General features: G+C 45.5%; 1 protein-coding gene across 13 annotated transcripts in view; it reads left to right on the top strand.

Annotated features, from left to right (window-relative positions):
- The window catches only part of ARMC9 (armadillo repeat containing 9), a 137,286-nt gene that overhangs the window by 86,524 nt on the left and 24,659 nt on the right, over nt 1-26,103 (top strand). For all 13 annotated transcript variants that reach the window (XR_009541021.1, XR_009541019.1, XR_009541020.1 and 10 more), the window contains one exon: nt 22,532-22,636. Coding sequence is in view for 9 of the 13 variants with exons in the window: in XM_060151869.1 (XP_060007852.1) it covers nt 22,532-22,636 (105 nt within the window). In the remaining 4 variants the exon portion in view is untranslated. The remainder of the gene's footprint in view (nt 1-22,531; nt 22,637-26,103) is intronic.

The following is a 26,103-nucleotide window of genomic DNA, read 5'->3' as shown; positions in this document are numbered from 1 at the left end:
AACTTTTATTTATTTAAAAACTAGAGGAAGAGGGACTTCCCTGGTGGTGCAGTGGTTAAGAATCCGCCTGCCAATGCAGGAGACATGGGTTCGAGCCCTGGTCCTGGAAGGTCCCACATGCCGTGGAGCAACTAAGCCTGTGCGCCACAACTACTGAGCTTGTGCTCTAGAGCCCGCGAGCCACAACTACTGAGCCCGTGTGCCACAACTACTGAAGCCTGCACACCTAGAGCCCGTGCTCCACAACAAGAGAAGCCACTGCAGTGAGAAGCCCGCGCACCGCAACAAAGAGTAGACCCTGCTCGCCGCAACTAGAGAAAGCCCATGTGTAGCAACGAAGACCCAATGCAGCCAAAAATTAAATAAATTAATTAATTACGTTTAAAAAAAAAAACGAAAACTAGAGGAAGAAAGCGAGTAAAAGAGGTGTTACAGCTGTTAGATTCAAATCAGCTTCAGAGAAGGTGGGCATCCAGGCTGAGGAATGGCATGAGTCAAGAGCATAGGCCGGACACCAGTCAAGGATGGTTCACTTTGGCCTCAGCTTGGAGTATGCGAAGGGGAAGGGAGGGAGACAAAGCTGGAAAGGCGGTTTGGAGCCAGGCTACAGAAAATGGAATATCTGTGAAGCCCTGAATATTTATGTGTGAGCCTGGGAGGGATGTGAACAGAGCTGTGCTATAGGATGGTTGATCTGGTGTCAGTGTTCAAATTAACAAGAGATCAAGAAAGCTTAGAATTACTGAGGAGCCAGCATCTTCTGAATGCTTACTGTGTGCAGGCCAAGAGCTTAACGACCTTTCTTCTATTTATTCCTTGCACCCCCTCTGTCAAATGGGTACTGTTATTAGCCCTGTTTCTTGGATGAGAAAGCCAGAGTTTAGAGAGGTTCAGAAACTTGCTCAAGGTTACATGGGCAGTAATTGGTGGAACTGAGATTTAAACCCAGGCTGGTGTGAGAGTCTCTGTGCCCGCCCTCCCTCTGCTGCATGCTTCAGTGGGGATGATGCTGAACTTGGCCGCCAGCTGGGAGATATTCTGCAGGGGGTGCTCCTGGAGGTGGAAGTGGCAGGAGCTGGTCACTAACAGGGCATGTCATTAGGAACTGAAGGCCGGGAACCTTGACCCCAGATAGCAGGGAGGGTGGTGATGCCTTTAACAAAAATGGGCAACACAGGCTTGGGGGTGGGGGAAGCCTATCGTGTATTAGGGGGAACTTGATTTTATGTGGGAGTCACATACCATTATCTGGCTAGAACAGAAAGTGGGTGGGGCCTAGATCCGGTCAGTTTCCTGCCCGACTGGGCTTCCTTCGAGCAACCTTGCGTTCCATAGACAGAGAGGTGTTGAGTGCTTGGGCCATGACCGCCTTTCTCTTTGGCCACCTTTATACACAACCTGTGAGATGGGTGATCCACCTGAAACTGCTTCAGAGTACACGTCCAAAGAACCAGCTGCTCTCTGCAAATCACCTCTGATGGGTCACCTCCTGTGGTCTGCTTCCTTGGCACCATGCGGATATGAGTTTAATTCCCTGTTACCTAATTAGCAAAGAAACATCTGTTTATGTCTGTGTTACCTGCAGGGCCTTTCCATTATTTAATCAAGTCAATGAAGAAACCCAGTGTTTCCCAATTACGATTTTTGCTTTTTTCTGGTTCTAAACTCGCTTATTTCTATAACACAGCTCCTATGCTCTCATACCTTGGCGGGGACAAACCACCCAACAGGCTGACTCATGGCTACTGCCCTCGTTTCCACTCTGGTTTCTATGGAAATAGACAGCAGATGGCTCAAAACAAGGTGAGGGCTCGGAGACACCTCCAGATTCTGAGGCATTTACAAACCCTATTTGTCCAACATCTGTTTCCATGGAAACAGATGCAGAAAAGGTCAACCAGTACTCTACAATAAACTTTTTTTTCTCTTATCTAATTTTTTACAAATACCACAGCAGTGCATTGCTTTTTCCTGTTATCATAGATTTTTGGAATAATAGTACTTTTTATGTAGTGAGACATGTATATTTCTAATTTTGACCTATTTGATAAATCCTTATACTTAAGTGCATTCTGCATTATTTTAAAATTTTTATTAAATAAACTTGTTTCTACTTACCTAATCAAATCACTATCACTTGGCATTCAGATATGAAACACTTAGTGTCTTAGGCCTGGGAATGTGAGTGGAGAAAAAATAGTGCATGACCTGCCATCCCTTCCAACTTGAAAATTCAAGACATCGGCGCTCCAGGTAGTAACTAAGGCCCTTGCTTGTATCACTGTCATTTGGCTGTAAGGGCTCAGGGTCTGTTTGACTCAAATTGAGCCAGTTTGTGTCTAAATTCTGTGTGCCACGTGTGTTATATAAAATATTGAATATGTCTGTTATATAAAATATAGAAATAGAAGCAATTTTCTGTTAGTAGTGAGCAAAATGAGCAATGCACCGTATTCAATTTTGCAGAATGACAAGAACAACGAAATGGACAGATACTCATTAAGCTGTTGTGAGGCGTGGTGTATTCAACTTAAACCAAGATCTGCTGCTAAGAGTAGACAGATGTAAGTCAGATCTTTAAAGGGAAAAGCAGAGCAAGCTCACTTGAAAGAGAGAAGACCAGAAGCAAAGTGAAAGTTAATGTTGCTATGTGGTATGCGGGAGAAGCACTACAGGGAATGCAACTCATAGTCATGCAACTCATGTTGCTGCAAATTGTGTGCTACTCTTGGGCATTTATTTTGATATTACCCTTCACGATGGATTCATCTTTTTTTAGATGCTATTTATTTGCACTGCCTTTTATTCTCCACTAGTGAACTGTAAGTGCCACTAGGGTGGGGACAGCGTCAGCTTCGTTCTCCAGAGCACCCTCAGCACCTAGCACGGCACGTGGCACACACTGGTTGTTGGGTAGGTATACTGGTTGGGTAGATGCTCACAGGAGCTCTGATGGTTTCTCTCTGCAGAGAATTCCCCCAGAAAAGTGGATGCAGGCAGAGTCACCTGATCCAAATGCACACACCTGTGTAACCACCATCCGAATCATTAGCGTCTGCATCTCAGAAGCCCCACCTTGAGTTCTCTGTTGTTGACATTTATGTGAATGGAATCCTACAGCATGATGCACTCTCTGAGTTTGGCTCGTTTGCTGAATGTTTTATTTGTGACAGTACCAGTTAGCCTTTGCTAACTGATAAAACCACCCCAAATCTTAGTGGCTTAAAAAAAGCAACAGTCTTTTCCTCCCGATTCTGTGGGTTGACTGGGCAGGGCCTGCCCTCCCCCTCCAGTGAATTTGCTGGGCCTCTTCACAACATGGTCGTTGCCAGGCTCTCAGAAGGCAAAGGCCAAAGTCACTAGGCCTCTTGTGAAGGAGTGTGCTTGCTGGCATGGGAGGAGTTGCTGTCTGTGCAACAGTCCACCATAGTGAGATTCATCTCAGAATAAACCATTTTAGGACTTCCCTGGTGGCACAATGGTTAAGAATCTGCCTGCCAATGCAGGAGACACGAGCCCTGCAATGTTCGAGCCCTAGTCCGGGAAGATCCCACATGCCGCGGAGCAACTAAGCCCGTGCGCCACAGCTACTGAGCCTGCGCTCTAGAGCCCGCAAGCCACAACTACTGAAGCCCGCGGGTCTAGAGCCCGTGCTCCACAACAAGAGAAGCCACCGCAGTAAGAAGCCCACGCACCGCAACGAAGAGTAGCCCCCCCGCTCGCGGCAACTAGAGAAAGGCTGCGCGCAGCAACGAAGACCCAATGCAGCCAAAAATAAATAAATAATTAAAAAAAAAAAAACATTTTAAGGGGCTTCCCTGGTGGCACAGTGGTTGAGAGTCCACCTGCCGATGCAGGGGACGCCGGTTTGTGCCCCGGTCCGGGAAGATCCCACATGCCGCGGAGCGGCTGGGCACGTGAGCCATGGCCGCTGAGCCTGCGCGTCCGGAGCCTGTGCTCCGCAACGGGAGAGGCCACAACAGTGAGGGGCCTGTGTACCGCAAAAAAAAAAAAAAAAACTGACTTAGTGAGAATTCATCTGGTTAACAGGTATTTATCAAGCACCTGTTTTATGCCAGGGACAAGTCTATGTCCTTACTGATTTTTCTGTCTACTTGTTGTTCTACCAGTTACTGAGAGAGGAATATAGAAATCTCCGATTTTAATTGTAGACTTGCCTATTTTTCATTTCAGTTCTGTCAGTTTTGCTTCATCTATTTTGGAGTTTTTTTGTTTGAATCATATATATTTGTAATTGTTGTAATATATCATCCCAGTGTTGACCCCTTTAATCATTATGAAACGTGCTCTTTGTCTCTAGTAACGTGCCCAGTATGTTTTGTCTGTCTGTTGTTGTTTTTTGTTTTTTTTTTTTTGCGGTACACAGGCCTCTCACTGTTGTGGCCTCTCCCGTTGCGGAGCACAGGCTCCGGATGCGCAGGCTCAGCAGCCATGGCTCACAGGCCCAGCCGCTCCGCGACATGTGGGATCTTCCCGGACCAGGGCACAAACCCGTGTCCCCTGCATCGGCAGGCGGACTCTCAACCACTGCGCCACCAGGGAAGCCCTGGTTTTTGAAATATTTATTTATTTATTTTATTTTGGCCGCGCCGGGTTTTAGTTGCGGGATGTGGACTTCTTAGTTGCGGCATGCATGCAGGATCTAGTTCCCCAACCAGAGATCGAACCCGGGCCCCCTGCATTGGGAGCACGTAGTCTTTCCCACTGGACCACCAGGGAAGTCTTCTGTCTGTCTGATATTAATACAGCCATTCCAGCTCTCCTGTGCTTACTATTCACATGGTATATCTTTTTCCATTCCTTTACTTTCAACCTATCTATGTCTTGGAATTTAAAGTGCTTCTCTTGTAGGCAGGATATAGCTAGGTTCTGCTTTTTTATCCGGTCTGACAATCTCTGCCTTTGATTGGAGTGTTTATTTAGGGCATTCTTTTTTTTTTTTTTTTTTGTGGTACGTGGGCCTCTCACTGCTGTGGCCTCTCCTGCTGTGGAGCACAGGCTCCGGACGCGCAGGCTCAGCGGCCATGGCTCACGGGCCCAGCCGCTCCGCGGCATGTGGGATCCTCCTGGACCGGGGCACGAACCCGTGTCCCCTGCATTGGCAGGCAGACTCTCAACCACTGCGCCACCAGGGAAGCCCTAGGGCATTCATATTTTTAAACAGTTTTATCGAGGTGTAATTTACATACCATGAACTTCATCTGTTTTAAGCGTACAATTTAATGATTTTTAGCAAATTTACAGAGTTGCACTACTGTCCCCACAATTCAATTTTAGAACATTTCCATCACCCCAAAAAGATCCCTTAGGCCCTTTTGTAGTCAATCCCTGTCCACTGTCCCCCTCCCCCACAAGCCCCAAGCAACTAGTAATCTGCTTTCTGTTTCTGTAGATTTGCCTTTTCTGGACATTTCACATAGTATGTAGTCTTTTGCAAATGATGAGTTTCATTTAGTATGATATTTTTGAGGTTTAACCATATAGGATATAGCAATAGTTCATTTCTTTTTGTTTCTGAATAGTATTCCGTTGTATGGATAGACCACTTGTTTATCCATTCGCTGGCTGATAGACATTTGCATTGTTCTCATTTTTCTGGCTATTATAGATAAGCCTGCTATGAACATTTGTGTATAAGTCTTTGTGTGGTCATATGTTTTCATTTCTCTTGGGTAGTTACCCAGGAGTGGAATTCCTGGGTTGTATGACAAATTTATGTTTAACTTTTAAAGGAATGGACGAAATGTTTTCCAAAGCAGCTGTACCCATTTTTACATTCCCATCAGCCAAGGTATAAGGGCTCCAGTTTCTCCACATCCTCACCAATGTTTGTTATTTGTGTATTGTTTTAATTATAGCCATCCTAGTGGGTGTGAAGTGATATTACGCTGTGTTTTTAATTTGTATTCCCCTAATTACTAATGATGTTGAGCATCTTTTTATGTGCTTGCTAGATGCATTAGTTTCCTAGGGCTGCTGTAACAAAGTACTACAAACTGGCTGGCTTAAAACAACAGAAATGTATTGTGTCACAGTTCTGGAAGCTCGGTGTCAGCAGAGCCACACTCTCTCCAGGTTCTGGGGGAGAATCTGTTCCACGCCTTCTTCTTAGCTCCTGGTGTTGCTGGAGGTCCTTTGCGTTCCTTGGCTTGCAGGTGCACTTCTCACCTGTGTGTCTTCGCATCATCTTCTTGTAAGGACACCAGTCACATTGGACTAAGGGCCCACCCTACTCCGGTATGACCTCATCTTAACTAATTACATCTGCAACAACCCTATTTCCAATTAAGGTCACATTCTGAGGCATTGGGGGTAGGATTTCAACATATCTTTTGGGGATACACAGTTCAACCCTAGCCATTTGCTTGTCTTCTTTGGTGAAATATCTATTCAGATAGTTTTCCCATTTTAAAAATTGGGTTGTTTGTCTTTTTATTACTGAGTTGTGAGAGTTCTTTATGTATTCTGGATACAAGTCCTTTCTCTGATATGTGACTTGCAAATATATTCTCCTGGTGTGTGGCTTGTCTTTTCATTTTCTTAATGGCGTCTTTTGAAGTACAAAAATTTTTTGTTTTTTCTTTCATGGTTTGTGCTTCTGTTGTTGTACCTAAGAACTCTTTGCCCAACCCACCATTTATCAGCCTTGGGCGCTGTTGACATTTGGGGCCAGATCATTCTTTGTTGTGGGGACTGTTCCACGTGTTGTGGGATGTTTAACAGCATTTCCGACCTCTACTCATGGGTGCCAGGATTATTCACCCCACTCCAAAGCTGTGACAACCGAAAATGTTTGCTGACATTGCTAAATGTCCTCTAGGAGGCAAAAGCACCTCCACTTGAAAACCATTGGCCTAAACCAATATTGCAAAGATCTTCTGGAACTTCCCTGGAGGTCCAGTGATTAAGACTCCACACTTCCAATGCAGGGGACATGGGTTCGATTCCTGGTTGGGGAACTAAGGTCCCACATGCCATGATGTGGGCAAAAAAAAGCAGATTTTCTATATTTATTATCAACCCAGTATTGTAAATCTTTGCTTTAAATCGTCATAAATCTTTTAAAGAAATCCGGGGAAAGTGTATATCTATGTATCCACCCACGTATTAATCATTTTCAGTGCCCTTCATGCCTTCCTGTGAGGTTACCATCGGACACCATTTCCCTCTCGTTTGAAGCACTGCCTTTAGCATTTCTAGTAATTCAGGTCTGTTAACAACAAATTCTCTCCGTTTTTTAAATCTGAAATTGTCTTTAAATATTTATTTATTTATGAATTTATTTAGCTGCACCAGGTCTTAGTTGCAGCACGCAGGATCTTCGTTTCAGCGTGCAGACTCTTAGTTGCGGCATGCAGGATCTAGTCCCCTGACCAGGGATGGAACCCGGGCCCCCTGAATTGGGAGTGCGGAGTCTTAACCACTGGACCACCGGGAGAGTCCCTGGAATTGTCCTTATTTCACCTTCATTTTTGAAGGACAGTTACACTGGGTATAGACCTCTTGATCAACAGGTTTTTCTCTCTCACTTTGAATATGTCACTGTCTCCTGGCTTCCATTGTTTCTGATGAGAAGCCTGCTATTAATTTTATCTTTTATCATCCTTTCCCTGGATGTGGTGAGTTGTTTTGCCCTTGCTGCTACTTAAGATTTTTATGTTCAATTTTGGTTCTCGGCAATTTGATTATGATGTGTTTGAGTGTAGTTTTCTTTGTATGCATCCTTTTTAGGATTCACTGAGTTTCTTGGGTCTATAAGTTACAGTTTTCCACCAAATTTGGGAAGTGTTCAGCCATTATTTATTCAAGTATATATTCTGCCCCTTTCTTCTCTCCTCTCCTCCTAGAAATCCAATTACACATACGTTAGAACACTTGATCTTCTCTGACAGATCTCTGAGGCTTTCTTCATTTTCTTCAGTGTTTTTTCTCTCTGTTCTTTAAGCCAGATACTTTGCGTTGATCCATCTTCCAATTGACTGATACTTCTGCCAGTTCATATATATCTGCTATTGAGCCCATCCACTGAATTTTTCATTTCAGTTATTAATCCTTTTCAGCTCTAGAATTCCCATCTGGTTCCTTTTTATAGTGTCCATTTCCCTGTAAAGATTTCCTGTTTTTCACTCATTTTTAGTATATTTTTCTTTAACTCTTGAGCACGTTTTCCTTCAATTCTTTAAACATTTTCATAATAGCTGTTTTGAAGTGTGTGTCTACTAAATCCAACATCTGGGCCCACTCAAAGCGAGTTCTCGGCTTCTTGATATTTCCTGAGCGCAGGTCACATTTTTCTGTTTCTTGGGCCACGTCTAGTAATGCCTTTGTTTGAAAACTAGGCGTTGCAGATAATATGTTGCAATGATTCTGGATTACGTTTTGTTCTCCTGAGTATTGTTTAGTAAGCTGTTAACTTGCCTGGTCTCTAACTGTGAACTCTCTCCCCCAGTGGTGTCTCTGCTTATTACTTCCCCTGCATATTTTTACGGTCAGTCAGAGATTTGGGCGAAGGTTATGTTGACACACCTCAAGTGACCATCTTCTGCCACTTGAATTATGTGTAGGTTGAGGAATGCATTTAAAAGCACAGAAAATTTGCAAGTTTCCCCAAGCTTTTAAATCTCTCTGAGCTCCCTGGGGTTTTCTGTGTGTGTCTGTAGTTTAGCAGTCGGTCGGGGATACTTGGAGATTTTATTACCCCAGTCCTTCTGTGGCTCCCTTGCTTCCGGGTATCCCCCTTCAACTAGCTGCTCTGCTACTTGCCCTCTACCAAGGCCACGCCTTCAGCTGATAAAGCTGTGGGTTTTCACTGCCTGAAATAGACAGGAGCTCCCCCAGCCATTGCACCATTCTTGCCCCAAGTGCAGTAGCACTTCCCCAGCGAGCAGTTGTGGCCTGCAACTGGTCATTTTCCAGTGTCCTGAAATGATTGTTTTTAATACATTTGTCACATTTTGTGCTTGATCTGTGTAAAGGGGAATTGCCTGACCTCATATTCCATTACCAGAAGCTATCAGGGCGTGGCAGTAAGTGAAACAGATACTCTGTCGGGAGAAAAGCAGACCTTAAACAAATAAGAAAATAGAAATGTGATATGTCAAACGGTGGTAGGTGCCTTACAGAACAATAAAAGTAGGAAGGGCTTGAGGGAGAAGCCCCGTGGTAGACACTGGGAATAGCAAATGTCAAGGCCCTGAGGTAGAAGCCTATTTGGGGAGCCACAAGAAATGGGGAGGGAATAGGATACGGGGTCACAGAAGGTAGCTAAGGTCAGATCACCTGGAGCCTTGAGAAAGACATTAGCTCTTGTTCTGAGAGAGGAGGGAAGCTGTTGGAAGGTATTAAGTGAAAAGTGACATTATCACTCGTCTTGCCTCAAGGGCTCACTCAGAATGCCCACTGACCGCCTCACAATGAGAGCTACAGCTGCCAGGTGAATTCAGGAAGTCATTGTCAGGGCTTGGCATCCCTGTCCTTGAACCGAGCCTTGAGGCGCTGGGACCAGGGAGCCTGTGGACCTCGTGAGTTTCTAGGCTGAAGAGGCATCTGGGCTTAGCCGAACATCATTCATCTTAGAATCGGGGACCCTTGTTGGGGTCCTGACTCTGCCATGTACAAGACTCCGTTTCTCTAAATGAGCCAACTATCCAGTGTCTAACACATGTGATATATAGTCAGTAATTGGCTCTAACTCAAATGTGGACGTTAACAGAAACTGAGGTTCCTAGACTGCCTGCTTGTCCAGGCCCCGCTACTCCTTCAACAGCACAGTGACCTGGGGCTGTTCCTTCCCCCTTGTACTTTGTCATCATCCTCCAGACACAGTGGTTCATCGTTCTGAAAGTCACTTTCATCTACCCCTTCATTTCCTTTTCTGTTCCATATCCTGGCTTAAGCCTCCGTCTCTTCCCTTCCCAGCCTGTCCTGCATGTGGCCACCAGACCATCTTTCTAAAGCAGGGCTTGGATCAATCATGCGGGGACATGATCTCTTCATTTTTAAATTGGGGGACATTTTAAACTTTCTAGAAAGTCCAGAAAATAACATGACAGCAGTGGATCTATCCCTTCATCCCTCTCCTCTCCCACCTTCCCCAGAATTAACCACCATCCTGAAGCTGGTGTATAAAATTCCATGAGCATCTGTGCTTCTATAGTATCTTTATGTTTCCATTAACAATATACAGTATTGTTTTATGGTTTTTAAATGTACATGAATGGCATAATACTCTATGAATCATTTACCAGCTTTTTCCATTCAACATTACGTGTTAGAGATTTATTGACACCAACACGTAATGCCCTAGTTCATCCTCTTAACTGCGGTACAGAAGTCTCATCTTTATTAGATACTGCCAAATTGCTCTTCAAGGTGGCCGAATCCATTTACACTTTCACTTGATTCCGTCTTAAAAACATTCCCATGCCCCCTATCACCTAATAAAATTAAGTTGCTAATGGTGGTATTCAAAGGCCCACTCTGTTGAGACCCCAGTCTGCTTTTATATTTTCTTTCACATTACTTGCTTTGTTTCTTCATCTGTAAAGATAAAGATAATTACTACCAAATTGTTGTGAGATCAATGAGTTAATCTGTGGCACATAATGGAAACACAAAAAAATGATAGTTTCTGTTCCTTCCTTTGTATCTATATAGTACACACTTGCTCCTTCTGGAGCTATGTGGAAAGAGTCTAATCCAGAAACGTTGGGGGGTGAGCAGGGGGACATGTTAAAGCCAAGACTAGGACGCTCTCTTGATCTCCTGATATCTTATTGTTGCAGCTCACTGGGGTCTTGGATCACATTCTTGTCTCCTCTCATGGGCGCATTTGATCATGTGTACTGTCCGTGTCCTCATTCCAAGTCCGAGGTGACAGGGGCCAAGCACAGAAGCCTCTCTGTACCCCCGAACAGACCCTGTAAATGGCAAATACATGCTGAACGTTAAAACAGCGAGTGTTTGAATCTAAATACAGAGAAAGTGGTTCTGTAATCAGACTGCCTGGGTCTGAGTCCTGCCCCATCTCTTACCAGCCATGTGGCCTGGGGCAAGTTGGTTAACCACACCAGGCCTCAGTGTTCTCATCTGTAAAGTGCAACTATAAATACCCATTTCTTCAGGTGGTTGTGAGGATCGAATGAAATCATCCCCATAAAGTGCTAGCACAGACGCAGTGCATGTTAGCCAGTTTTGACATTACTGTATCATCATGATCTACAGGCAGACTAGACTGATGCAGATGAAGGTCTGCTAGAGTGGAGGTTCCTCGTGTGGTACCCGGCCAGAGCTGGAGCCAGGGTTGGTGGGTGGCCAGGATGGAGCTGGGGGTGGAGAGCGGGGGAAGGGGGCCACTGGACGCCCTCAGTGGGTAAAAGGAGGGGAGGGAGGTTGTTCCCAGCACAAACTTCTGGTAGCAGCATGCTTGTGAGGTGTTTCCTAAAAAAACAAATTCAGATTCCTGATCAATCCCCGCAAACACATTTTCCCCACCGCAGGGAGCTTGAGAAACACTGACAAATCCTTACTTTTCAAATCTCCTTCATCTAGATTCTTTGAGGACTTTGAAGTTCATCTAAACATTTTTTCAGAACTTACGTGATTTATTGAATAATAATTTTTCCTTATGACATTCTTGCTGATGTGTAAGCATATACCCTCATTGTGTCAGGGGCATTTCCAGGTGTGGGGTGGTGGTTTCTGGCTTGTCAGCTAGCCGCCCCCCTCACTCCGGCCTTGGGGTCTTTTGTTTCCCGGGAGTGCCGCGCCGCCCGCCCCTCTCATCTCTTGAGCACGCTCAGTGACTCTTATTCAGAAGGAACCACCTCGCGGGTTACCCAAGTTGTCCTGTCTGCATCCCGCACAGTGTCTGGACACTGCTATGATGTCGTCTTCCTCCCTCTGTCCCACCAAAGCTTTCTACTGTCTTTCACTTCCAGTCCTGTTCAGCCTCCAAGTCTCCTCTGATTCTGTGTGTTCCATATTTTAATACACTCGGCTTCTCTCAGAGCAATACTGCCGTCGTCTCCATGTGTCTTGCTATTTTCACTTAGACTTCAGGTGAAGTTGAAGCAAGCACACTGAGCAGCGAAAGCAATGGCTTAGAGGAATCAGGGAAGTGAAGGGTGTTGGGCTTTGTCTAGTTTCTATTCGGGGGTTAGTTAATGAACTGAGCTGGTTGTTAAACCAGCTGTCATTACCCCCAGGAATGTCATTTTGTGGGCAGGGAAGTTGCTGCCTAGAGCAACGCAGCATCGCGACAAGTCCTCCAAGATTCAGAGCCTGTTTCCATCCGCAGTCCTGGCACACACTCAAAGAAATCTGCAAAAATGGAAAAGGTCCATTCCGCTAGGGGAAATATGTTGATTACACTGCCTGCCTGGTCACCTTGGTCCACCCTTTCTCTCCCATGTGGAGTGTTTTTTCCTTATTTTTACAAAGAGTGAGATTTCCAATTCAGTGTTCTGAGAAGGTGTCTCAAATTTAAACTGCTGGTAGAAGTCTTATAATTATTTCAAGTGGAAAACACACTCGATACTCTCACTTGTCATATGTAAAACCACTTGAATACATTCTGCTCTCTGCATTATATCTGTAAGAATCTGAGTTTTCAAATGCATTTAGTGGTCAACCTTAGTTTTGTTTTCAGGCCAATTGCTTAGAATCTGGTTTGTCTGGAGTATTATGTATCGAAAGCCTCCAGTTAAGAATCTTGTAGTGTCATAAGATCACCGAGCCGCTATGGGGAAGCTTCGTATTAGAACATCTAAATTCATCTCAGCTCAAGTGCCTTTTTTATGAGGCATTCTTAATTTCTTGAAGTAATCAGTTATCCCTGGGCTCTCCCTTCAGTAATCTGATGCATTCTGCCGAAGTACATAAAGACCAGTAATTTTAGTAAAATTCCTCCCAGCAATGGTATTTAAAACCCACCCTAATGAGACATTTATTCTTGAAGCATTTCCTTATCCATCACCTGCTTACTTCACAGAGTAGATTGCAAAGTATGTTTCGTTTGGAATTCCCAGGCAGCTCGGAGAAGCTGGCAATGCGGCCGCTGCTGTTTTTACACGGTGTGTTCTGCACCCGGGTGCTGCCGCATTCAGCTGCTCACACACACACTTAAGTGAGGCAAGGGAAATTCTTCCCACTTAAATTGGGGGAAACTAGTGGAAGTAGTCTCCTCTCTCCCAGAGAGAAGGCTGAAGCTGTAAACTTATCACTGAATGTCTCCTAGGTTTGCCCATTTCAGAAAGTTCTGACACATCCTCAGTCGTTTGCACCCACTTGGCCCCAACTGAAGAAGTGGACCCAGTGCCCTGCTATCAGCAGGCATCAGTTTTACAGCCGCTCTCCTTTCGTTTCCCACCACACCTAGTGGTTTCCTCTGCCTTCCCGAAGCTCCCTCTGCGTCTAGTTTCCCAAGTGTTGCTGGAAACAGATTGAATAGTATTGAATTAAGCTCTTGCTTCTCTTTGCTAAGCTGCACTTTCCAGCTCATCGAGTGCAGCCCATTTTCCTTCTGCTCTTTACATTTCAGGGGTCCTAACGATGCCTCCGTTTCCTTTTTGCTGATATCAGTGTTTCTTAGAAAAACTATGACAGTGACTTGTTTGTGTCTATACAGTATATGGCTTTTCAAAATCAGAGAACTTAAGAAATTTCTTTAATCAGTAAGGCATGATTTTAAAAGGGACAGGATTTTAAATGATCTCATTCGCCGGATGGAGAAACTCAGGCATTGACAAGAATCACGTCTAATCAGAGCCTCATTACAAACTTTCTTAACCAGGAACTATCAATTTAATAATGATTTTCACATCCATTTGCTTACATGTATGCATCTTACATCAACGTAATATTCTTGAAAGCACCAAGAGTATTTGCCTGTGTGTTGGCAGTAGAGAAACTCTGGAAGCAGAGGAAGCAAATTCTCCAGGTGGCAAGCAGATCGGCTGAGATGCCCTGGTTCTTCCTCTGGCCCTACACTTGCATATGACACTGTGACTTAAGTTGATTTTTATTACAGGGTCGTATATATTAGGGACCAAATGTAGAAACTGGCCTGTGTTTTGTGAAGGTTATCAATTACCAATGAATTTAGCTATGAAGTATTTTTAATAAAAAACAGCTTCAACTTGCTTTAAATTTTTAAAAATTTGAATAATATTTCAGTGAATCTCTTACTAACTTATCTTCGAATGAGTTAATAAATCAAGCTTTAACTTATGATGGAGAATACATTCGCTGGTTTGTATATTTGCAAGTGAATGCCTTACATATGTACTCGTTGTTGTCGAGAGTAAAGAAGTACTTTTGTGAGCGTTGACTAAGGTTAGCCATTGACCTTTTATTTTTCATTGAAATGGAATGTGGGCATTTGTTTTGTTTCTTAAGGTTTCATATCTCATCCTGGCAGGGAAGTGGTGTATGACCAATACCTCTGTGAAACTGGGATCCATGTGCCCATTTCCAGATGGAGCCTCCAAAGCTTGGTTCCCTAGGAAAGAGGTGAAATACTACCCCACTGCCCAGAGCGCTTGGCCACTCACGCTGACCACACAGCCCAATGCTTTTGTCCACAAAGAGCAGTCATTTTCCTAAAATAATCATATAATGTACACACTATTTGATCACTAAGATGCTGGTATTGTAGTAAGCTAAACTCTAAGCCAAGGCAGCAGCGTAAATCTTACCTGGCTGTCCCAGACCTGACCTCAGGTAGGGCCTCATATAGCATTACCTTTAAGGAACCCCGAGTGAAATTTCAGGATGGCGTGTTCACACGCGCTCCACAGAGCTGCCAACCCAGGTGAAGCAGCAGGAGAAGGCAGCAGCCCTTGCATGGAGAATGAGTCAGGACTAGAGGCTGGACGACCATGAACCTGGTGTTCCAGGTAGGACAAGAGCGGATTCTCCGTCGGCGATTAGATGGGACAGGAAGAGAGAGGACAAGACAGGGGCGTCCGGAACGGTGCCGCGGCCCTCCTCTCCCCTCTCTCTGCCCCATTGAGCTCAATCTCCACCGGGCACTGAGGACCCTCGGGCCTCAGAGGACCCGGTCAGTCCAGCCTGTGCCTCCTCAGAGACCGGCTTCCCTGAGGGGCCCCAGGTGGCTGAGTCAGAAAGATCTGGGCAGAAGGGGACTGGCCCAAGGTTAAAGTCCAGACTCCTGCCTCCAGGCCGGGCTCTCACTGTGGACCTGTCCCTTCTCTCCAGCTCAGATTCCACATCAGACAAAGTAGGTGTAATCAAAGGAACCCACACGGAGTCACTGTGAGAATTCAGGTGAGGTGCTGTGGAAATGGAAGGTGGCTTCCTCCATGGTTCTGTGGTCACAGAGCATCAGTGAGGTGCCCAAATGTAAGCTGGAGGGAGCAGTGTCTCCGCAGCAGCCCCTGCCGCGGGTAAGACAGCGCGGAGGGTTAGCAAAAGCTACGGGCTGGGCTGGAACATGCCTCTCAGTCTGCTGGTTCTGGTCTGCTTCGGGGGCCACCTAGAATAAGTCGAATCCCCTTTCCCTAAGAAAGCCCACCCTGGGGTGACAGCGTCTAGTGGTGGCAGGTGGCACCGACTGGGTGGTGGAGAACGCCCGGGAGACAGGGCTGCGCCCTGGAACAGCCCTACCCAGAGGCAGTGCTCACGGGAATTTGGGCCTCCGCGTCCCTTGGAAACTGACTCAGATAAACCAAATTCACAAAAGACTGGGGCACCCAAAATGGCTGGAAGTTTGTTTGAAAACAAGGACAGGTACTTGACGTTTGCTTTCTCTTCCTGTTGGCAAGTTTAGAGGAAGCAAGTCACATGTGGTTGAGTGGGTGAGGAATCAGGAGAAGGATTGGTTAGATAATCTCAGGGACGCTTGTCACCCAGGCGTGCAGCCCTGGGGCACCCCCTCCGCCCTGAGACTGGACGGGCACTGGACGGGCATCTCCTCCAGGGCCCCTCCTTCCTGCCATCTCACTTCACAGCAGGCCAGCTCCCTTCACGCGGACACATTCTTTCCTTAGTTTCTACCTCAGTCAGGTGACGGCCTGGTCTGTTTTGTATTGATCTTTATAATTTAACCTGCAAAGGACAGTGTAATCTCCGAAGCGCTAGCAGGGAGCGGGAAAGAGGACCGCAGCTTCCCCGGCACCATGTACGTCGTTCAGCTGGAGTTTGATTGGACACAGACCCGAGTCAGCTCATATATGCTATCATCTTGTTTGTAACTCCTCTCTTTTTGTGTATTTGAAAACTTTTTATTTTGAGATAATTATAGATTGACATAACGATAGAGAAAAATCTTGTGTACCCTTTACCTAATTCCACCCACCGGTAGCATCTTGCAAAGCTACAGCATAACAACAACCAGGGTGTTAACACTGATGCATTCAAGAGCCAGAAGATTTCCATTACCACAGGGTCCCGTTACAGCCACAACTCCCATGTCCTCCTTAAAATCGGGCAACCACTAACCTGTTCTCCATTTCCATAGTTTTAGCGTTTCAAGAACGTCGTATAAGTGGAATGATATAGTATGTAACCACTGAGGATTGGCTTTTTTCACACAGCGTATTTCACTGGAGATTCATCCAGGCCCCTGTGTGTCAATAGTTCATGGTGTGGGGCTTCCCTGGTGGCGCAGTGGTTAAGAATCCGCCTGCCAGTGCAGGGGACACGGGTTCGAGCCCTGGTCCGGGAAGATCCCACATGCCGTGGGGCAACTAAGCCCGTGCGCCACAACTACTGAGCCTGCGCTCAGAGCCCGCGAGCCACAACTGCTGAGCCCGTGTGCCACAACTACTGAAGCCCGAGCACCTAGAGCCCGTGTTCCTCAACAAGAGGATCCACCGCAACGAGAAGCCCGCGCACCGCAGGGAAGAGTAGCCCCCGCTCGCCGCAACTAAAGAAAGCCTGAGTGCAGCAACAAAGACCCAACGCAGCTAAAAATAAATAAATAAATTAAATAAATTTAAAAAAAAAGTTCATGGTGTGGCTGGACCAGTTTGTTTAACATTCTCCTGTGGAAGGACATCTGTCGTTCCCAGTTTTTGGTTATTACAAATAAAGCTGCTATGAACATTCATGTACAGATTTTTGTGTGACAATAAGTTTCCACTTCTCTGGGATAAATGCCTAAGAGCATAATTGTTGGGTCACATGCAGCTCCATGTCTAGCTTTTTGAGAAGCTGCCGTGCTGTTTGCCGGAGCGGCCGCTCCAGTTCTGTGTTCCCACCAGCAGCGTATGTGTGATGTGCTTTCTCTGCATCCTCACCAGCATTTGATGTTATCACTGTTTTTAACTTAGCCATTCTGATAGGTGTGGAGTGACTCACTGTGGTTTTAATTTGCATTTTCCTAATGGGTAGTGATGTTGAACATTTTAATGTGTCATCCGCATGTCCTCGTTAGTGAAATGTCTCTTCATATTTTTGCCCATTTTCTAACTGGATTGTTTGGGGGTTTTACTGTTGAGTTTTGAGTATTCTTTCTATATTTTATATATTTAGATACTAGTCCTTTGTCAGGTATGTGGTTTCCAAATGTTTTCTGCCAGTTTATAGCTTTTCTTTTTGTCCTCTTAACAGGGTCTTTCACACAGCAAAGTTTTTAAATTTTCAATAAAAATCCGATTTATCAAATTTTCCTTTTTATGGACTGTACTCCTGGTATCAAGTATAAGAACGCTTTGCCTTGCCATGGGTCCTGAAGATTTTCTCCTCTTCTAACAACTTGATAGCTTTACATTTAAGTCCATGGTCCATTCTGAGTTAATTTTTATATAAGGTGTGAGAATTAAAGTAAGGTTCTTTTTTTTTTCCCATGCATGTCCAGTTGCTCCAGCACCACTTGTTTTTGTTTGTTTGTTTGTTTTAATAACAATGGTCGGCATTTATTAGTCATTTACAGTGTATCTGGCACTTTTCTAATGTACAGTTTTCAGAAGTGTCCTATGAGTTAGATTCTATTATTACCATGATTTTACAGATAAGGAAACTGAAAGGTAGATGGAATAAACCGTACAAAGCCCAATGGCAGATGACCATCAGAGCCCATGTTTCTAGCCTATGTGCTCTACTATCTGCCGTATAGAATATTTTCCCTTCTCTAGTATTAAGATATTTTATGATAATTTTAGATTTTAAAAGTTTCCCCAGTGATAATTTACTTTTTCACACCAAGAGATCTGTTCCAGTTTGCAGCAATCTAGTCAATAATTCCAAATTTTCATTATTGAATCTCGGGGCAGCACCACTTGTTGAAAAGACTGTCCTTCCTCTGTTGAAATACTTTTTGCACCTTTGTCAAAAATCAGTTGGGCGTATTTGTGTAGGTCTGTTTGAGGTTCTCTGTTTTGTCCAGTTGATCTATATCTCTCTCCCTCTGCCAACACCACATAGTCTTGATTCTGGTAGCTATATAATGTCAACTGGGAAAAAAGTGCACAACCTAGAAGTTGAGAGTTATGTTTTATTCAGGGGCTTTACTGAGGACTGTAGCCTGGGAGACAGCCTCTCAGACAGCTCTGAGGGACTGTTCCAAAGAGGTAAGGGAGGCACTGGATATAATAGGAGCTTTTGCTGGGGAGGAGGATGTAGTTGAACATCAAAAGATTACTACTAATCACAAAAAAACACAAAAAAACGGACATCTCAAGTTAATGATTTTAGTGCTTTTCAGTGTATGGGAAGATGCAAGAGCCTGGGCTCATTGAAATTACCGTTTTGATATTCATCTTAACTATCTAGGGCCAGTACCTTGTTTTTTTCCATCCTGAGTTCCCCTCAGGGTGCACCAGCAGGGGTGGCTGCAGTGGCTGATGACGTTATGGCCACAGCATCCTTTGTTTGCTGAAATGGCAGACGACAGTCTTTGCCTACAATAAGAAGTCTTGAAATCAGGTGGACTGATTCCTCCCACTTTATTCTTCTTTTTCAAAATTGTCTTAGCTATTCTAGTTCCTTTGCCCCTTCCATACAAATTTTAGAGTAGTCCTGTACCCATCTACAGAAAAATCTTGCTGGGATTTTTATAGAAATTACATTAAACTTGTAAATCAACTTGGGGAGAATTGACATTTTAACTATGTTGAGTTTCTAATTCATGAACAAGTTAATGTCTTTCCATTTATTTAGGCCTCCTTTGATTTCTTTCTTTAGCGTTTTGTAGTTCTCAGCATACAAGTCCTATACATGTTTTGTTAGATTTACACCTAAGTATTTCTTATTTTATTTTTTTTGTGTGTGTATAAGCAATTGTAAATTATATTGTATTTTTAATCAGAGTCTTAATTTAAGACTAGTATGTAGAAATTGATTTCTGTAGGTTTATCTTATATCCTGTGACCTTGCTGAACCCACTTATTAGTTCTTTGAGTTTGGGGAGGTCAATTCCTTAGGATTTTCTACATAGACAATCATGTCATCTGCAAATAAAGACAATTCTATTTCTTCCTTTCTGATCTGTACGCTTCCTATTTCCTTTTTTGCCTTCTTGCTCTGTTTAGAACTTATAACACTAAGAATGGTGAGAGTAGAAATCCTTCCCTTGTTCCCAGTCTTAGGGGGAAGGCATCCAGTCTTTCACCATTAAGTATAATGCTAAATACAGGTTTTCTATAGATGTTCTTTATCAAGTACCCCCCATTCCTATTCTTCTGAGTTTTGGGTCATGAATGGATATTGAATTTTGCCATGCTTTTTCTTCATCCATTAATATAATCATGTGATTTTTTTTTCTTCATAAGCCTGTTAATCTTGTGGATTACAATGATTAAATTTTAAATACTGAACCAGACTTGCATCACTAGAACAAACCCCACTTGGTCATTGTATATAATTTTTTTTAGCATATTGATCTATTGGTCTATTCTATTTGCCTATATTTTGTTAAGGATTTTTTTTCATTTTCCTTTAACTCGGTTGTTAAGGACTTTTGCATCTTTATTTATGATGGATATTTGTCTGTACTCTTTTTATAAAAGTACTGTCATTGTCTGGTTTCGGTACCAGGGTAATACCAGCTTCATAAAATGAATTAAGAATTATTTCTTCCTCTTCCGTTTTTGGAGAACATTGTGTAGAATTGGTGTTAACTTTTTAAAAAGTTTGGTAGAATTCTCCAGTGAAACCATGTGGGCCTGGAGAAGTCTTTGGGGGAATTTTTAAATTAGGAATTCAGTTTTCTTAATAATTATAAGATTATTCAAGTCATCTGAGAGGCTTTGTGTTTTTTATCTAAGTTGTCAACTTTATGTACGGTTGCTCATAGTAATCCCTATTATCCTTTTTTTTTTTTCATTTTTTAAAAATCTTTTATTTATATAAGTGTGAACTCTACCTCTGTGGATTTCTACCTGATAATCCATTAATATCCACATTTATTTTCATGCTCACATTGTCCCCATTTGGCCAGTGGAAGTCCCACCAAGTTACCTCTCGTGCATTATATAATTTAATTGTACATTATTTGTTACAAAAAAATTGAACTAATATATCTTTTCAAACAGTGAAAAAGAACAAAAAGTGACAAGGGCCTAAGAGAAGACAGTGGCAAGTAGAAAAGAAATTTAGAAGTATATAGGTGGCGAAAGTGTGATGATTAACTTGGTATGGGCCTATTATCCTTTTGATGTCTGCAGGTCCGTAGTGATAGCTCCTGTTTCATTCCTGATATCAGTCATTTGTGTCTTCTTTTTCTTTGTCAGTCTTGCTACAGGTTTGACAATTTCATTAATCTTTTCAAAGAATCAGCTTTTAGTTTTACCAGTTTTCTCTGTTGTTTTCCTTTTCATCGATATCTGCTCTTCTCTTTCTACTGCCTTCCTTTTGTTGGCTTTATGTTTACTTTTCTATGTTCTTGAGACTTCCTGTTTTTTTAATTTGTTTCAAGAATGTTTGTGATTGCTCACTGAAGCCATTTTATGATGGTCGCTTTAAAACTTTTTCAGACAATTCTAGCATCTCTGTATCTTGATGTTGGCATCTCTTGATTGTCTCTTAATTCAGTTTGAGAGCACGCTGGTGCCTGGTATGATGAATGATTTTTTATTTAAACCCAGATATTTTGGATACTATGTTATGAAACTTCTGTCTTACTTTAAACCTTCTCTTTTACCCCTGCTGTGGCAGAGGAGCAGGGGCTTCTCCTCATTACTGTTAGGTGTGGGTAGATGTCCAGGTTCTGCAGTTGGCCTCTGTTGACACCCCGGGAAGCGGGGGAGGAGACTCCTTGTTACTGCAGGACAGGGGTGAGAGTTCTCCGTCCCTGCTAGGCCGCCACTAACACCTCCCTGACTGGAAGAGGTGGTAGGAATGCCTTGTTACTGGCCCCCACGTGGCCTCCCCGACACCGCAGGAACATGGTGAAACGTGGCAGTGGTGAACGTCTTGAGTCTCCACCAGGCCTCCTCTGACACCGTCCCTGGTTGCGGGGCAGGGACATCTCATTACTGCAGAGCGGGGGTGGAAGTCCAGGCTCTCCACCTGGTCTCTACTCTCCCCTCCGGGTAGGGGGGCTTCATTACCACCCAGCAAGGACAAAACTCCCCCTCCCTACTTGTCCCTCTCTGATGTCACCCCGGTGGGGGTTACTGGGGTGCCTCGTCACAGCCTGGTAAGGGCAGAAGTCTCAGCGCCCTGACGCCCTTGCTGGTGTGGTTGTGGGTGGGATGACAGTGTTTGCTCCGGTGTTTGGTTAGTGTCTAAAAGTTCCATCGTGCTGGTCTCCCTGTTTCCTGGTTCTTTGGCTAGGTGGAGTAGGCTTTGGGAGACTTTTTTTGTCTTCACCATGCTCGTTTCCGGATTGCTGGCTTCTTCAGCGCCAAGTCGGGAATCTCTAAGGCAAAAAGTAAACCCAGGGGACTCACCACCTTTTATTCCTTGTGTTTCAGGATACCCAGCCAGTCTGCCCCCTCCTCTCCACCTCTCAGGGTCTCATATTTATTTTGTACGTAATGTCCAGTGTTTTTGGTTGTACTTAGTGGGAGGAACAGGGAAAAATATGTCCACTCCATCTTCCCAGAAGCAAAACAGTTTTTCTCTTTTTGCTGAGTCTTCTTATTGACCGTAAACTGCGGAAGAAGAGCAAGCCTACAATACACAGTTTTGTATCCTCTGTAAGGCCTGCGCACGTGGTGGTGCTTAGTAGTTATTTGTAGACTGGCTGATTTGGCTGTTCACATGGCACCTTGACCTCACAGAGAAAAACATTCTGAGAACTGTAACTAGGAGAGACCATTCAACAGCATCTTGGGTGAACCTCTTCCCACCTGTGGCCGTGGAAGTGTTCATTAGGTGCCCAGCTTCCTAAAGAGGTGGGTTGGCGTTTTCCCTTTCATCTTCACGGAGGTTGTGAGCAGAGGGCAGACGGCCCTGGAGAACCTTTGAAATGCAAACCCATGAGCCGCTGCTGTTGGGCTAAGGTCTTCCCATTTCATGAGGTGCCCCCTTGGGGAGCCGCCCTCTGGGAACTTGCAGCGAGGGAGGGGTCCAGAGCACTCACCCCGTGTCTCCTTTGAAACAGGAGGACCATGACACTATGGAAGCCGATCTGGACAAAGATGAACTGATCCAGCCCCAGCTTGGAGAGCTCTCAGGCGAGAAGCTGCTGACCACGGAGTACTTGGGAGTAAGTACCGTGTGAAGGGGGCGGGGACCCCGAAATAGAAAGGAGAGATGGACCATTGATGGACTTAGCATTTGCAGTAACACATAAGGGTTTGGTTTGGTCTGTTATGATACTATGTTTATTAGAAGATATGTGTCAGCCAGCTTGCTTCCAGCGGCCCTGAAGTGCACAGCGGCCCTAGTTACTATCCTAAACAGATCCGCTGCTGGACAGAAGGCGGTTAGAGTATAACTAAAAGGCACACTCCAGAGCCTTCGTAACATCCGAGGGTAAGCCCGTCCTTAGTAGTAAATCGTCTGCCCGTCCAGCGTCTTGGTTTTCTCGTGCCTCATCCGTGAGAAGGGAAGACTGCTGCAGCTTTGTCAGTCGTCAGCACACAGGTGATGGCCGAAGCCATCCGAGCAGGTGAGGTCGCCCAATTAGGGAGGCGGGAGGGTGGAGAGGGAGGGAGGGTGGAGAGGGAGGGAGGGTGGAGAGGGAGGGAGGGCGGGGCCAAGGGCAGGGGCGGAGCCAGCATGTCAGGCGCAGGAGAAGGAAGACGGGCCCCTGAGAAGGACAGAAAGTGAACAGTCAGAGAGGCTTGAGGAGGGGTGCTTCCGGGTGGGCTGAGTGGTCAGTCAAAGCACCAAGAGGCCTGTGGAGTCACACATCTGTGAGGGACCATAATCTGAACTCCCCGACGACTCCCTTGCTACCACCCACCAGCTAGATAGGGAAGGGTGTGAGCCAGGGGAGCTGCCCACTGGCTGGGAGAGGACAGCGGCGTCGAGGGCCCTGGTGTCTCGTGGAGCCTTGATCAGAGAACACGTGGGTGAGCAGGTGGGATGCCGCAGGGTAAGGGGTCTGAAGGGAGCAGCAACGGCACAGGATGAGGCCAGTTCCGACTGAAGCCCCGTGACAGATGGCTGGCACGTAGGAGTGAAGGCCGTTGGTATTAAAAGGAGCTCCTGGAATTTTGAAGCTGGTGGTTGACTGGGTCGGTTACGTGGACCCTGCAATCTCCTCAGATTGGGCAGGTCAGTGTGGGAGCTGGGATGCTGAACAATTGAAGCAAGGACAGTGACTTGGGAAGGAAAAAGGTGGTGGATGCCAGTGGCGTGAGCCTTTCCAGGGGCAGGTGGAAGCAGAAAGCACCTGTCCATTCCCATTACTGCCCCGCCCAGGCCCTCATCACCTCACCCTGGGCACTGGTCTCCCTGGTCACCTGGGCCTGGTCTTCCTCATTGTTCAAGGAGTTTCCAGGGGCCCCAGGCTGGAGTCAGTATATGCTGGCAGAACTTGAAGTTGGAGGACAGCCAAGGGCCCAGGCATGGGGACATTGTCGGCGAGGGTTTTGGAGTTTACTCTGCGTGAGCTGGGAAGCTGTTGGAGGGCGCAGAGCAGGGCAGTGCTCAGTCTGACTTACGTTTTACTATATTAACTTCTATTTTCACTCTGGCTGCTTTGTGGAGAATAGACCACATGGGGCAAGAGTTAAAGAAAGGGGGTGATTTAGGAGGCTGGGTGACCACCGGCCCCCAGTCATGGACAAGTGCCTATAGCCCGCCACTGTCCCTAGAAACAGCTCAGGGATCAAAGGAACCTAACTGACTGCAGAGGCTCCATTACGTTGTCAAGTGGGGAGGTAGGTGCTTGAGAAGGGACGGAAGTGAGGCCATCCGGGTTCCAAACTGCTGATGGAAGTCTTGAGCCCTGACTAGGCCTTTGCTTCCCTTTGGAAGAACACTGGCTTTGTCAGGGAAGGCCTGAGCTCCATTTGACAGGACGTGCATTTTTTTTTTCAATTTTTTTATTTTTTATTTTATTTATTTTTGTCTGTGTTGGGTCTTCGTTGCTGCGCGAGGGCTTTCTCTAGTTGTGGGGAGCGGGGGCGACTCTTCGTTGTGGTGCACGGGCTTCTCACCACGGTGGCTTCTCTTGTTGCGGAGCATGGGCTCTAGGCGTGCAGGCTTCAGTAGTCGTGGCACACGGGCTCAGTAGTCGTGGCACACGGGCTCAGTAGTTGTGGCTCACGGGCTCTAGAGCGCAGGCTCAGTAGTTGTGGCGCACGGGCTTAGTTGCTCTGCGGCGTGTGGGATCTTCCTGGACCAGGGCTCGAACCCGTGTCCCCTGCATTGGCAGGCGGATTCTTAACCACTGGGCCACCAGCGAAGCCCTGGACGTGCATTTTTAAAAGCAAGATTCTCATGCTTCATGGGCAGGTGGTGAGGAAAACAGAAGGCAAGTTGGTGGGGCTTCTCTGGAGGATGGTGGCGAAGCTGTCGAGAACTCAGCCCTGAGATGCTGGGACTTCCCCACAGACACCACTGCACAAGCACGCGAGGGTCAGCAAGGATGTTCAGACAGAAACCCCAGTACAGCCCCTCCGCTAAATAGCTTTTAGCACCTCTGCACAGTGGAATGCCGCGGGTGAGATCTTATGTTGATGTGGTGAAGATTTTTAACAGCAACAACGAAAACAAGACACCGAACATGCTGGAACTACCAGTTTAATCTTGCAGTTTGGTGAGGCACAAAGTGACAGAGCTTTCAAATCAACCAATAATCCAGCTTAATGGCATCCAGAAATGGTGTCATTTTACCATAGCCTGCAGTTCTAACTCTCCTTAATGCATAGGTACTGTTCTTTTACCAGAAGGAAACATTTAGAAAAGTTCTACACATGCTTGTTTATCTCATTGGTGTCAGTTACTTGTCGGTGGCAATGTGAGTGGTAAGAATGAAGTACAGAAAGAATTCGTTATAAGGACGTGAAGACCAAGGTTATTAGCTTCCTAGGGCCGCAGTAACAAATGACCATAAACTGGATGGCTTAAAACCACAGAAATGTATTCTCCCACCATTCTGGAGGCCAGCAGTCCACAATCAAGTTATCAGCACAGCCGCACTCCCTCTGAAGGCTCTAGGGGAGAACCTTTCTTGGTCTTGCACCTTCTGGCAGCTCCAGACCCTCCTTGCCTTGTGGCTGTGGAACTCCAGACTCTGCCTCCTCTCCTCTTCTCTCTGTGTTCTCTTGTCTCTTATGACACTCTTCACTGGATTTAGGATAATCTAGGATGATCTCTTCATGTTAGGATCCCTAATGTAACTACATCTGCAAAGATGTATCCAAATCCGGCCCTGTTCACAGGTTCCCAGGGTTCGTACATGGACAGATCTGTTGGGGGCCACCATTCGACCCACTAGGCCAGGTCACCATAGGATCTCATGTGGAAACACTTTAAAGTTTTATTAGAAAACTTACTGTTGAGCAGTAATCGCTGAGGTTATAGGAACACTGCCCGTTTTGCTGTCTTTGTTCGTTAGATCCTCAGCTGCCCTCAGCCACCCAGTGTTGATTTGAAATTGACAGCCGGCCGGCGCTGTGAGCTCACCTCACCTGCCCACCTTTGGCTCTGGTGGTTCACGCGGGGGTTGTGCACTCATACCTGCTAACTGCTTGTGTCAGACGAGGGAACCTGCCAGAG

The sequence above is a fragment of the Lagenorhynchus albirostris genome, chromosome 6 (genome assembly GCF_949774975.1).
Source record: "Lagenorhynchus albirostris chromosome 6, mLagAlb1.1, whole genome shotgun sequence".
Taxonomy (NCBI): Eukaryota; Metazoa; Chordata; class Mammalia; order Artiodactyla; family Delphinidae; genus Lagenorhynchus; species Lagenorhynchus albirostris.
Note: the sequence above shows the minus strand (reverse complement) of the source record. Positions and strands in the feature narration are given on the sequence as shown.